Source organism: Brassica napus, chromosome A9 (assembly GCF_020379485.1).
Source record: "Brassica napus cultivar Da-Ae chromosome A9, Da-Ae, whole genome shotgun sequence".
Classification (NCBI taxonomy): Eukaryota; Viridiplantae; Streptophyta; class Magnoliopsida; order Brassicales; family Brassicaceae; genus Brassica; species Brassica napus.
The window spans coordinates 20,639,726-20,653,964 of NC_063442.1; the positions used below are offsets into that span (position 1 = coordinate 20,639,726).

The 14,239-nt window shown below is 41.9% G+C and overlaps 1 protein-coding gene and 1 non-coding gene across 2 annotated transcripts; one reads left to right on the forward strand and one right to left on the reverse strand.

Moving 5' to 3' along the window:
• Positions 1–2,026: 2,026 nt before the first annotated feature.
• LOC125578752 lies at positions 2,027–2,137 on the forward strand. Its single transcript, XR_007316835.1, has one exon. It is a non-coding gene; the product is annotated as a small nucleolar RNA R71 (small nucleolar RNA).
• A 4,852-nt stretch (positions 2,138–6,989) lies between these two features.
• LOC106377975 lies at positions 6,990–13,677 on the reverse strand. Its single transcript, XM_013818188.1, has 3 exons — positions 13,235–13,677; positions 12,192–13,117; positions 6,990–7,156 (listed from the first exon to the last, which is right to left on the reverse strand). Exons 1-3 carry the CDS (start codon positions 13,675–13,677, stop codon positions 6,990–6,992), a joined length of 1,536 nt encoding a protein of 511 aa, XP_013673642.1.
• Between the last annotated feature and the right edge of the window lie 562 nt (positions 13,678–14,239).

The following is a 14,239-nucleotide window of genomic DNA, read 5'->3' on the forward strand; positions in this document are numbered from 1 at the left end:
CATATGGTCGCCTGGAACAGCCGCTCTTTTCAGAGGGTAGGTTGTTCCATTGCTGCAACCCAGAATTTTTGAAGTATCTCGGGTTTTTTTGCTTTTTGACCTGAGACTCAATAAACTAAAACAAAAAATAAGTAAACAAAAACAAAACGAACTTATATGTACACTTACCAGTGGGTTGCCTCCCACCAAGCGCTTGGTTTAAGTCACTAGCTTGACTTGGTGATAGGGATCAGTCTGGTTGAGCAGGAGGGCCTGTTCCAAAACAAGCAATCAAACATGTTCAGCTTCAAAACCCTGCTCAACAACCCTTTCACAGCAGCTTCCCCTTTCTCCTTCAGCTCATGTGTGAGAATGGCTCTGACTTTAGAGAACGGTTTGGAGGTACCCTTGCACTTTACCTCATACTCAATGGAGTTCTCATCACACTTGAGAGGTATCAAAGTCATCCTAGGATCACCCTTGACCCTTTTCTTCTGGACTTTCTGTTTCACCCTTGAATTCCTTCTGAATTTAGTAGGATCAGTGCTATGATCTTCATCAAAGAACAGCCTGCTCTCACCCTTATCACCATGCTCCTTCTCTGGAACAACCTTCAGCTTTTCTACATCAAATACTGAGATGCAAGAGGCGTGTGATGAGGAAGATCTGGTGGGTACAGCCTTGTAGAAAACTTTCTTGTTAATGTTGGAGAAGCAGAGTCTCTTGTTGGGCATATCGATGATTGCTCCAACAGTAGCCATGAATGTCCTTCCAAATATCAAAGGCATCTCATGATCCTTGTTCATCTCAACAACTTGAAACTCAGCAGAAACAACGCATTCCCCTACTTGAACATGAAGGTTGCGGATGGTTCCATATGGGACTGCTCTGGAAAAGTTTGCAAAGGTCAGGGTCAGCTGAGAACGCTCAACATCAGCAATACCCAAATCGTCTACAATAGCCTTTGAGACGAGATTCACACAAGAACCAGAGTCACAAAGAGCGTCCTTGAAGGTTGTTCCTGCGATGGAACATGGAAAAGCAAACTTTCCAGGATCATCAACCTTAGGCAATACCTTCAGGGCTGGTGTAGACAGTGCTTTGGTATAGAGGACCTTGATCTCTGCTTGAGTCTCTAAAGTTTTTAAAGAACTTGAGAAATAGATGAATCTGTAGAGCATCTTCAAATGAAAGTTCTTTAGGAAGCCTTGTCACCATCTTGTTAAAACCTATCAGCTGCTCTTCACTAATGGGATCCATCAGATGTCTAGGTGGAATTGGATAGGGAACCTTAGGAACATACACTTGCACTGGTGGAGTTTCAGCAGGTTCGCTAGGAGCAGTTACTGTAGAGCTAGTAGGCTGCTCTGCTCTCTCTTCTGCGCCTAGAACAGTCTCAGTGAACGGCTGCTCTATTGCATTACAGTTCTCAGTCCTAGGATTTTTATCAATTCTTCCATGGAGCGTCTCTTGTTGCCTCTTGACACTCTCAACTGTTTGAGCAAGATGAACATTGATCTTTCTTATGTGGATCGCAAGATTGTCATAGTTGTTATTCAGCTCAGTGAACATGTTGCCCATCCTGGTGTCCATTTCCGTGGTTACCTGATTCAACGCCTTGGCCTGAACCTACTGACCCTGAAAAAACTGTTGCTTCATCATACTCAGACCCTTCATCTCATCTGATTGATTGTTCCCGGTAGCTGGAACAACTTGCTGATTGTTATGCGGTTGTCGCTGGTTCTGGTTCTGAATCTACCCGGCCGTAGCTTGCTCCATGTTGAAGACGTGCCCTTGGTTGTTTTTCAGTAGCTGATCAACCTTGGTAGTCAGCTCATCTATTTTCTGGGTGTCAGAACTGTTCCCTTTCTTGGAGCAATCACTCTCCTCTTTCTTATTAGCTGAGCTAGCAGCCATGTTCTCAATCAGCTTAAACGCTCCATCAGTGTCTTGAGTCATGAAGTCTCCATCGCTCGCAGAGTTTAAAGCACCTTGGTATTTCCAGTCCTCACCATCATAGAAAATGTCCAGGAGGTAATCATCATCAAATCCATGGTGAAGATATTCTCTCCGATAGTCATTGAAGCGCTCCCATGTGTCGCAGAAAGGCTCATCAGTGAGCTGTCTGAAGGAGGTGATCTTATTCCTCAATGAAGCTGTTCTCGTCTTAGAGTAGAAATGCCTGAGGAACGCTGATCGGACCTGTTCCCATGAAGTGAGAGAGCCGGTAGGGAGAGATTTCAACCACCGTGCAGCTTTTCCATCAAGAGAGAATGTGAATAACATGCACCTGATGTAGTCTGGTGGAACACCATTCACACGAGTGAAACTGCAGACTTTTTCGAAGCTCTCAATATGCTCCATTGGAATTTCTGTAGGGAGACCAGAGAACACCTTTCTCTGTACTAGACCGATCAAAGCAGGCTTGATCTTGAAGTCCTGCCTGGTAAAGGGTGGATGAACAATGGCAGAGCGCGTAGTAGGGATGTTACACGGAAGGTTTCTCTGCCCGATTGGAACAGTCTGCGCCTGTTGTTCCTGCCGCGCGAAAGCAGCCGGTTCAGCAGCATCCTGCTGAGCTTGGATAGTCTGCTGCATTTGAATCATCTGCTGTTGCATCAGTTGCATTGCTGCAGCGAGATCATCCTGATTGGCGTGATCACCCATAGTGGTGTCTGTAATAACCCTCACGAGCAGATAGAATTTTGGTCGAGAAAATTCTTTAAGATCAGTTTGAAGATTGATCGATTAGAATTTAAATAAAAATCGACACGGTGAATTAATCTCTCAACGGGCTGTATTTTGGTCGAAAAGCCATCTCTTGATGGTTCTTGTCGAGTGTTAATTATTATTGTCGATTTTTATTCATGCTAGTCGAGTTTATTCAGAGCAGGACGAGATTCAAATGATGAAAAATATTTAGTCGAAACAGTCCGAAAAATATCGACAAAACTCTTAAAATTATTTCTGAACAGTCACATGCCTTGCACTTTCTAGCCTACTTGCTTTCTCAGTAATTAGGCAAGCACCTACTTGTTTACCTGCTTGCTTATTAGAAGTCACATGCTGGTCACAAGCTGTTTGCTTCAGTTGCTTGCAGCTTTTTTCTTGTAAGGGAAAGGTGAGCTGCTTGTGCTGAAGCTGGTTGCCACATGTTTCTCCAAACTACCACTTTGTGTAAAGAGAAAACCCTGAGCTGAAGCAACCCCATATGGTATAAAACATATTCTTCTCTCCTCTGGACGTCCTGTTACTGCAAGAAAAACCAGAGAAAATTCAGAGAGAAAGAGAGAAAGAAAAGAGAAAAATCTATGAGAAAAATTAGTTGAAAAATTCAGAAAAAAATCAGGGAAGAGAAGTGAGCTTGGACGACCCTTTCTCACCATCCTATGACTTTATCCAGTGTGTTCTGGTGTGGTTAAGAGCTGAAAGTTTGGTGTCCAAGAGTTTAGCTGAACTGAATTATCCTTCAACCGAACTGAACTGCTTTGAACTAATTTTTTTTTAAGTACGGGTTCCATATGATATTAGTCCTTGTCCGGATGAACTAACTATCGGGTATTGCTTTTTCGGGTTGAAAAGCCTAGAGTGATATCTGATAGGAGCGTTGGTGTTCTTTGGTTGTTGGTCTGAGGCGATCATAAGTATTCTGAGAACCTCAGATCGACCATCGAGGAACATCGACCGTGTCATTTCCGGTCATCTACGATCAGGGGTGTCACAAAGGTGGTATCAGAGGTGGTATCAGAGCATGGGACTTGTTTCAAATGTTTTTCGAGTCAAAATGAGTCACAAGGATAACTAGGATATGCTGGCTGGTTCCTTCATTTTAGAATAGATAGTCATGGGTAGTTACCTAACCTGATCTTTCATAGCAGAAGCACCAAGAAAAGCTTGAACGGGTGAACCGTACTTATCGATGTTGCTATCATCATGCTCGAGTTTTCTACTCTCATGCCCGGGTTCACTACCGTCCTTTTAGGAGTCACTAACGTCATGCCTTCCTGCCGTTATTTTGAGTTCTAGTGGGGATGCCAATTCTTTAGAGAGATATATGGGACATAATTGATACATCGAATACATCTCCAGACTCGTGTGTTAGCGATGTCAAGGTGGGTGTTGATTGTGATCCGATTCAGAGAGATTCGACTACACATGATCACTCAGATGCACTTGTTCTACCTTCTGCTCATGTTGATCCAGTTTATGATGAGCCGTACCAGGACCAGAGCCGTACAATCCTGAATTGTTCATCATTTGTTTTAAGCTTAGAATTGATAGCTCCACTTTATTACAAGATGGTAGAAGCACATGAAGCATTTTGTTTGCAATGAGACATCATGAAGCTTATGATGCAAAGAAGAAGAAGTTTGGACCATAAGATACTGAAGAAGCACTAAACCGTTTGAGGTATACTTTGGCTTGAGGCAGATTTGGGATGAAACACCCAGAGCAAAACATTTACGTGGCCAATGTTCAGAGAATTACATGAAGGATTTGTTAGCAAGCTATTTGGAGATGAACGCGATGAGTTGTTACTCGAGAGTCAAGAATTACTTCAGAGAGGTGAGATCGAGTTGGACAGATCTCAAGAGTTTAAGAAGTAGAGTTTTCTACACAAGATATGGGACCGATTGAAGATTCAGTTTACGGAGTTGGTACAGTGGGATGTTTCCGCCAGAAGGTTCAGGTCGAGTTAATCATATACAACAATTTCAGCATCGAGATATGTTGTCGAGTGAATTTCATTCATCGATTATGGTTTGAAGAATAAGCCAAAGATCATACGGAAAATCTTTGGGAACTTAGCCAAGAATTTTGGAGTAGATAAAAGACCATGGAGTTTCAAACCTTCGAGGAGATGTTAGAGTATGACGTGAATGTTAAAGAAGCTATTATTGCTGAAGAAGTTATCCAAATCATGCATACTGTCTATTTTCCAACCGGTGCAAATCAAAGGTCAGTTTCAAGCACTGAGTTAAGTAAGTCGTTGGGGATGATTTTTGGTGTACATTTCATCGGATCAAGATCGAGGACCTTGAGCCGTTATGGTTGTGACTCGAAAGGATAGAATGGTCGTGATTGTCAAAGTGTGGGAAATCCTGGAACGCTTTCATCATTCGCGCTTTGGTGGTTCTTGTGAAGAGTTAGGATTTTAGGTGACCCTTCCTCATGAAGTTACCCGATCTACGTTATCTATACCTAAGATAACACTTGTTGAACTTGTCCGCTTTTCCTTACCGTTAGTCCACATCCAAGTGTTAGGCTATCTGGGTAGAGCCTACACTTTATAGTTGACTGGACCGTCAAAACCCCTGAAAGGTCCAATCACAGGTTTGCTTCTTATCCCATTGTGTGTTGTGTGCATTTTTAAAATTTTATGAATGATTGAAATTAAAAAAAAAATGTGAATTGTGATCAAGATGTCGTAAGAGACCTTGCCTATGGATGGAATTTTCCGTCCATATTGTGTTTGATTCGGGAACCACACGTAGTTGTAGTTCCCGAGTAGTGTCATAGTTGTAAGTAGGATTCACTTTAGTGAATTCAGTACCCGTTCTTATTCTTGGAAGTACTGACTGCCAGTTAAAATTTGTGGTATGCCTTTCCCCATTCCTTGGTACTTCCGTTAGAGCGGTATGTTTCTATCTAGAATGAGATTGGCTATCTAGTTACCAAGCTCAATTAGGATATTAAGGAAAGAAGTCTTTTGAAGAGGACCAGTTATTGTTGGCCTACAATGGTATACTACTAAGTGTTCGAGTATCACTCAAATCAGTCTGGCGTGTTGAAGAACTTTTGGGAAAAGGTGAAGAAGTGTACTCTAGTAACTTGATCGTTTAAAAAGTAGAAGATGAAAAGGAGCAGAGTAGAAGACAGTCTGATAATCAGGGAAGATGAAGATGTGTTTAAGGCATTGAAAGGATGGTCGACATCTAAAAAAAGTAACATGTTCAGTATTCTTGTTGAACATGAATTCACTGCACTAGCCTAGGGATTTCACCGAGGGGTTCTTGTCGAGTTCTAGTAGTAGTTAGAAGATTATGAAGAGCATTTCAGATAGATAAGAAGTGTAAAGAATACTGTAAGTGAAATTATTCTTGGAATGGGTGAGTGTGTTTATTTGAGAGTAGCACCCCTGGTCTGAATCATATTGGTGTGATTGATCGTGCATGTTCTTGTTTGATTGTTGCACGGTTAATCAAGTTAACATTGACTAGACTGGAGATGTTACATTCACGTATGGCACATCACCTCACGTTCCAAATTTCATGTTGTTGTTATGGGGGAGAGCCAGATAGAAAAGGTTGAGAAGTAATAGTCTACAGATACAAGATTGTTAGAAAAAGTATGCAGACCGAAGTTGACAAGAATTGTGCAGAGTAAAGAATTTGGTTATCTTGAAAGTGGCTGCTCAGAAAAGAAAGGATCGATTGGGGGAATCAAGGGATCGACCATGAGTTGTTTTGATATGGGCAGATTAAGATAAGGTTAGATCTAATATCCAGAACTCCTTTCAGAGACTGTTCAGTAAAGAGTGTACAGCTACGTTTTTAGAATTCGGGGACGAATTCTTTTGAGGGGGGAAGAATGTAATAACTCTCACGAGCAGATAGAATTTTGGTCGAGAAAATTCTTTAAGATCAGTTTGAAGATTGATCGATCAGAATTTAAATAAAAATCGACACAGTGAATTAATCTCTCGACGGGCTGTCTTTTGGTCGAAAAAACATCTCTTGATGGTTCTGGTCGAGTGTTAATTATTATTGTCGGTTTTTATTCATGCTAGGCGAGTTTATTCAGAGCAGGACGAGATTCGAATGATGAAAAATATTTAGTCGAAACAGTCCGAAAAATATCGACAAAACTCTTAAAATTATTTCTGAACACTCACATGCCTTGCACTTTCTAGCCTACTTGTTTTCTCAGTAATTAGGTCACATGACATGCACCTAGTTGCTTACCTGCTTGCTTATTAGAAGTCACATGCTGGTCACAAGCTATTTGTTTCAACTGCTTGCAGCTTTCTTCTTGTAAGGGAAAGGTGAGCTGCTTGTGCTGAAGCTGGTTGCCACATGTTTCTCCAAACTACCACTTTGTGTAAAGACAAAACCCTGAGCTGAAGCAACCCCATATGGTATAAAACATCTTCTTCTCTCTTCTGGACGTCCTGTTACTGCAAGAAAAACAGAGAAAATTCAGAGAGAAAGAGAGAAAGAAAAGAGAAAAATCTGTGAGAAAAATTAGTTGAAAAATTCAGAAAACAATCAGGGAAGAAAAGTGAGATTGGACGACCCTTTCTCACCATCCTGTGACTTTATCCAGTGTGTTCTGGTGTGGTTAAGAGCTGAAAGTTTGGTGTCCAAGAGTTTAGAATCATCCAAGTTCTTTAGCATTGGATTTTATCGGTAAGAACATATGGGTTTGATGAGATCAGTTTTGCTTGAGCTTCAGTTCTTGTTAGGTAACCAAAACGATTTGGTCTGTTTCTGATCTTGAACCTATCATGGGTATCTTGTCCTGATCAGGTTAGACGTGTGTTCAGATTGAAGTTTATATCAACCAAGTTCATCTTAAAGCTTGAGGAAATCGGTAAGCCATAGCTACTAGTTCAGAGAAGTTTTGTTTGGAACAAGTGGAATGATTTGTTAAGCTTCCTGTCTAGACTAGTTTTTAAACCTGTATGTGGATTGATCTTGGTTCAGTTATGTCCCTTAGATATTTTTTTAAAGGCTTAGCTGAACTGAATTATCCTTGAACCGAACTGAACTGCTTTGAACTAAACTGAGTAGAGTTTCTGTTGGAATAAACCTGACTGATTTTGTATCCACACATTCTGAATCAGGAGTGAAATGGAGTGTTATTAGTTGAGCTCGAGTCTTGTCTTCCCTAGCAAATCTCATGGAATCAAAGGTGAGTCTAGATAGATGATTGTTGAGTAGTGAATGAATATTTCCTGATTGAGCGTATTGATTGTAGATGATTGATAGGCTTTGTCTCTAGATCAATATTGAATTGGTAAGGTGTTTAGTTAGTGTAAACACTTATTAAATATTTATGAATGATCATAGAGGTTTATTCCAAACCTTAATACTTGTTCTCAAGTACTAATACATATGTATAGTATTAAGTATAATTAAGTATGGAAGTATTAATCATGTGAAGTCCTATTATAAACATGTCTTCCAAAATATTCCCGTATGAATGATGATTACCGTGAATTAATCCCGCGATATGGAACAAGGTCACGAAGACACGATGATGGGGTCGCACCCTGGAGGCCGTGTAACTGCATGCAGTGTTAGATGTTCAATTTTTGAATATCTGATGGCGATGATGGTGATGCTAACTCGCTAGACTCGTTTAACCTTTGTGGTTTCTCGGGTCTGGTATATATATATATATAAATATGATTATATGAATGATATGAGAAACGGAAATAGAAAGTGAGTTATATGATTAGATTCACAATGATGGAAGAATATTCCTTATATATAAATATCCAGATATGAAATATATTTCCACTGCATACAAATGAAGTTGATTGCTTGAGATATTATTAATATATGTTGGGGTGCGGGACTAGGTTCACTGAGTAAACTAGTTACTCATGACTCATTTGTGATACAGGTAACCAATAGGTGGGAGACCTTACTCTAGGACAGGAAGGAGCATCATTAGCCAGCGGTAGTTTTATTATCCTTGCAAAGTCATTTTGATATATCTTATGAATCAGATTTGTAAACCGAAAACCTCGAGGTTAATTTATAACAAATTTTGTAAGATGATTTTGAATGATATATAAATAATGCTTTTTTAAAAGTCCTTGTCCGGACGAACTAACTATCGGGTATTGCTTTTTCGGATTGAAAAGCCTAGAGTGATATCTGATAGGAGCGTTGGTGTTCTTTGGTTGTTTGTCTAAGGCGATCAGAAGTATTCAGAGAACCTCGGATCGACCATCGAGGAACATCGACCGTGTCATTTCCGGTCATCTACGATCGGGGTGTCACAAGTGTCGGTTTGCCTTGGCTGTTGACGATTTGTTCTTTCTAACCTTGCTAGCTCCTGGTTGGTAAGTGTAACCAATTGTCCTTGTGCGTTTCTCCGAGTATGTCTACTTGTCATGCACCTGAAACATTAGTTACAACAAAAAAGGATAGAGCAAGTTAGAGGTCTTAGACTAAATAAATAACCAAAACATAAAGGTAAAAAGATGGTCCCCGGCAACGGCGCCAAATTGATATTACGTGTATACGCACACCAATTAACCTAATGTGCACACTACCACAATCGAATGGTATGTCGATGTAGCACTTTAGGATCGAATCCACAGAGACCAACGATTACACTTTATCTTTATGGGATCAATACTTCGCTAAAACAATGATGGGTTTTGAGATTAAGGTTTCGTAACAAGCAAGTAATAAGATTAATTAAAGATTTCAGATGATTAAAATGCTAGCCTAGGGTGGTTTGGTCTGATGTTAAACAAGTGTGAGCCAAACAATTATTCAAGTTCGATTAAAGACCATTCTAGAACTCGGATCACTTAAGATAGATCAGCCCACTCTCATGGTGCCTCACCTTTTGTCAATCGATCTCAGTACCTAAACTGTCGTTTGGACTGAGATGCGATGACAAACATTAAGATCAAGTCCGATATGTTCACAAAACAACCTAACATCTACTTTCGCTGGTTAGGGATATGATGCTCATTCGAGTTATGTCTAGCAACCTATAACACTTTTGATGAATAGATTAAACCTAGAATCAGGCACTAAGTGGTTAATTTTATGCAAGCCTTAAGAACAACAGTGAATAAAGACAATCGATTTATAACTTATTTATGTCAAGCTCACAGATCTAACACCCTAACACCCTAGACTGCGCAAGCTGACTACTCAGCCATGAAGCAAGAAAACACAGAGACAGAGATATAAAGCAACATGAAATATGACTGAAATAAAGTAAAAGGGTTCAGGGGGTTCTTCTCTAAATCGAGAGAGATGGTCTTCTCCCTTTACAAAGTAGCAAAATCTCAAGTCTCCAACTCTAAGGTCTGGTTTCTTCTCAAAGAAAAAGCGTATAATGTAAAAAGAAAGAGAAAATATGATATATCAAAGCCACAGGCGGCTGAGAGAGAAAAATGGGATAATTAGGGCAAATCCCGTAATGACTTGTAGTTTCCTTAAAAATCCATGCCGCTGGAACATGCACTCGGAGCAACCCGCTCTATCCAGAACAGTCACTCGGGTTGCTCCGCTATCCGGAACAGTCATCAAGACTGTTCTGCGTGAAAATCACCAAATTGCATTGTTTTCTGCCTCTTTTGTTCCAGCTGGTCCATCTCCCATCCAACGCAACTCCAGACCTGTAATGACTCGAAAAAGACTAGGAAGACTCGATAAAGACTTGAAACCAATTGAAAAGCATATATACAAAATGTATAAAACACCATATATCAATTATACGACTTGTTTGATACGAATCGAGCATCTCTCCAGAGATAATTTTTAAGCCAACTGGAAGTGCTAGAGCAAAATTTCGGGTTTCTTTTATAGTGCTATTATTCTTGTGTCGGATTTACGAGAGTCATCTTCGTGAGATGGCTATGTTTGTTTAGGACGTTCAAGAGTTCGATGCGATCAGCACCAGACTTGGCGGCAGATGTCGCCATTTGAGTTTTTGCGCAAAATATGTATTTGGCTGAGGCGTTTAAATTGTTCATTGTTTTTCGTGACGAAGGTTTCGTTTTGTCTGCCGGGGAAAAACAACTCTTAAGGCATTTTTTGCGACGTCTCGTGATGCCAAAGGTTGATTTTCCCTAACGACTGGTTTATTTTCAAGGACCTGAAAATAATTTGCGGATGAAAATGTTCCGCTTGGTTAAAATGTGTCAGAAACATTGAGGGCGTGGTCAGATGTTTTTGAATTTGAGAGTATACGAGTATACGTATCCACTCCCCCCCCCCTTTTTAGTGTGGGGGGACAGCTGAATTTGCCTTTCGTCAAACTGCCTACGTACTCCTTATCGAGATCAAGCCGTCTCGTAGTTTGGCAGTTGCGAGGTGGTTTGTTTAGTGATAGTATTTTTTTAGATGCATTGCGTTCCAGGTTCTCGGAATTTTTACGCCTTGCATGTTGGCTATTTCGTAGGAGCCTGGTCGAACGACCTTTTTCGATCTTTTAGGGTCCTTCTCAGTTCGCTCTAAGTTTTCCCGCGTTTCGTTTATCGGTGTTTTGGAAGACTTTGCGAAGGACCAAATCCCCTTCGTTGAATTTACAATTCCGTACGTTGGAATTATAATACTTTGCGGCTGCGTGTTGTTAATTTTGGATTCGACTGAGTGCTCGATCTTGGCGCTCGTTAATGAGTTCGAGATCATCTAAGAGCATGGCGTCATTAAGCTCTTCTCGTTCCGGTAGCAATCTTCTTCGAACACTGGGGAACTTGACTTCTGCGGAAATCATGCATTCCGTTTCGTATACCGGAGCAAAAGGCATTTCTCCCCTTCCTCGCCTTCGGGTGGTGCGATGGGACCAGAGGACTCCCTCGAGTTCGTCGGTCCACCTTCCTTTTTTAGCCTTTAGGTGTTTCTTAAGTCCGTCGAGAATGGACTTATTGATTGTTTCAGCTTGTCCATTGCATTGTGGATACCTGGGCGTCGACTTGTTTAGTCGTATCTTCCATTTTTCGTAGAATGCCTCGAACCGGTTGGAGATAAACGGAGATCCGTTATCGGTTACGATCTCATAAGAAACTCCATGCCTACAGATGATGTGTTTCCATACGAAATTTTCGACTTGGACATCTTTTTTACTTGCGTATGAATCTGCCTCTACCCATTTTGAGAAATCGGTGAGGACTAAGAGGAAACGCTTTTGCTTTGAATTGTGCAGAGGTCCGACGATGTCCATGGCCCAACGCATGAAGGGATAGGGTGATGTGATGGAGGAAAGAACTTCGGCTGGTTGTCGGATAGTTGGAGCCTGCCATTGGCATTTTTTGCATTTTTGCACGAATTTCTCCCAATCTCCGATCATCGTTGGCCAGTAGTATCCATGGCGTTTGATTTTCACTGCTAGCGATCTTCCACCGGAATGGTTTCCGCAGGACCCAGAATGTACTTCCTCCATCACTTTTCTCGTTTTTTCTCCTTCCAGACACGTCATGACTGGTCCGGAGAATCTCCATTTGTAAATTTTACCATCGACCGTTACGTAACGCGCAGCCTGCGTTCGGACTTTGCGGGCCGCCCTTTTTTCGGTAAGTAGCTTTCCGTCGGTGATGTAGGCTCGAATCGTCTGTAGCCATGGGGTATCGCAACCGTAATCGGATTGCTCTGATTCTGGTTGTATCGTAATTTCTTCTGCCTCGTCCTCTTGACCTTCTATTAGGTTGACGACGATTTGTGGTCCGATACTCGGGTGTTCGATGAACTCGACCGGAATCAATCTTTTAAGACCTGGGTCGGAACTTGACGCTAGGGCCGCGAGAGCATCTGCATGGACGTTTTCAGAACGAGGAATTCGCGTAAGAGCAAAACAGACAATATCTTGAACTAAATTTTGGACCAGTTTGAGATATGCGTCAATTCTTTTGTCCCGTGCTTCATACTCTCCGCTAAAATGACTTGCCACTAGCTGGGAATCGCAGTAAGCATGGATATTGCGTATCTTCATGCCGTGAGCTAAACGCAGCCCCGCGATGAGTGCTTTGTACTCGGCCTCGTTGTTGGAGGCGTGAAATTCCAGCCTGAACAATTGTTCTAGGATCTCGTTGGTCGGAGATGTGAGGCGGATTCCGATGCCTGATCCTTGCTTGAATGAGGATCCATCGACGTGAAGGAGCCAGGTGGAATTTGGTTCCTCATTGGTTACGGTCCCCATTGGTAGTTCGACCAAGAAGTCCGCGAGCACTTGTGATTTTGTACTCGTTCTCAGACGGTACTCGATATCGTACTCGCTCAACTCAACTGCCCATTTGGCTAGTCGGCCTGACTGACTCGGGCTATGCAGAATCGTCCGTAGGGGGAAGGTCGTGAGGATGACGATCGTGTGGGATTGGAAATACGGTCTTAGCTTTTGGGCCGATGTCACGACCGTGCATGCTAATTTTTCCATTAGCGGGTACCTGGAATCGGCATCCAGAAAGGTTTTGCTTATATAGAAAATAGGTTTCTGTTTGCCGCGTTCTTCCCTGATCAGGACGCCGCTCACAGCCGTTGCCGATACAGCGATGTATAAAAACAAAGGTTCCCCCTCCACGGGTTTTGCGAGGACTGGAGGAGAAGCTAAGTATCGTTTCAGCTGCTGGAAAGCATTTTCGCATTCTTCCGTCCATTCAAAATTTTTATTTCCCCGTAGGACATTGTAGAAAGGCAAGCACTTGTTCGTCGACCGCGAAATGAATCGGTTAAGTGCTGCGACTCTACCGATCAGCTTCTGGACTTCCCGCTTATTCTTAGGTGAAGCCATCTCGACCAATGCGTTGATCTGTTTGGGATTAGCTTCGATACCGCGGTATGTAACTAGGTAACCGAGGAATTCTCCTGATGCTACGACGAATCTGCATTTTGTCGGGTTGAGCTTCATGTTATTAGAATTTAGATGTGCGAAACATTCCTCGAGATGTGATACGTGATCTTTTTCTTGGAAAGATTTGACGAGCATATCATCGATATAAACCTCCATTGTTTTACCGAGTTGTTCGGAGAACATACGGTTCAAGAGTCGTTGGTAAGTTGCGCCAGCGTTTTTGAGGCCGAAGGGCATTACCCTGTAGCAATAAGTTCTGCGATCAGTAATGAACGCAGTCTGTTCGTGATCGTCGGGATTCATCATAATTTGATTATAGCCTGAGAAGGCATCCATGAAAGACAGAAGTTTGTTTCCTGCTGTTGCTTCTACCAGCCGATCAATGTGCGGTAGAGGGAAACTATCCTTTGGACAGGCTTTGTTTAGATCGGTGAAGTCCACGCAGACTCGCCATTTCCTGTTTTTCTTTTTGACTACTACAGGGTTGGCGAGCCAGTCTGGATATCTCACTTCTGTTATTGAGCCGACTTTAAGCAATTTTTCGACCTCGTCGTTTACCGCGGAAGCGCGTTCGGGTCCAAGCTTTCGTCGTTTTTGTTTGACTGGTTTGAAAGTCGGATTGATATTAAACTCGTGACATGTTATGTTAATGTCGATCCCTGGCATATCCTTCGCAGCCCACGCCAAAAGTATTGAAATTCTTTTTCAGACAGGTTAT

What these genes read in the sequence shown, in the direction of transcription:
- LOC106377975 (XM_013818188.1), bottom strand. Translation starts at nt 13,677, where the DNA reads ATGGAGGTTTATATCGATGATATGCTCGTCAAATCTTTCCAAGAAAAA. An exon ending in CCCGTGGAGGGGGAACCTTT is followed by an intron (nt 13,118 to 13,234) that starts GTTTTTATACAT and finishes TGCCGATTCCAG; the next exon opens with GTACCCGCTAATGGAAAAAT. An exon ending in GCGTTACGTAACGGTCGATG is followed by an intron (nt 7,157 to 12,191) that starts GTAAAATTTACA and finishes TTTTTCTTGCAG; the next exon opens with TAACAGGACGTCCAGAAGAG.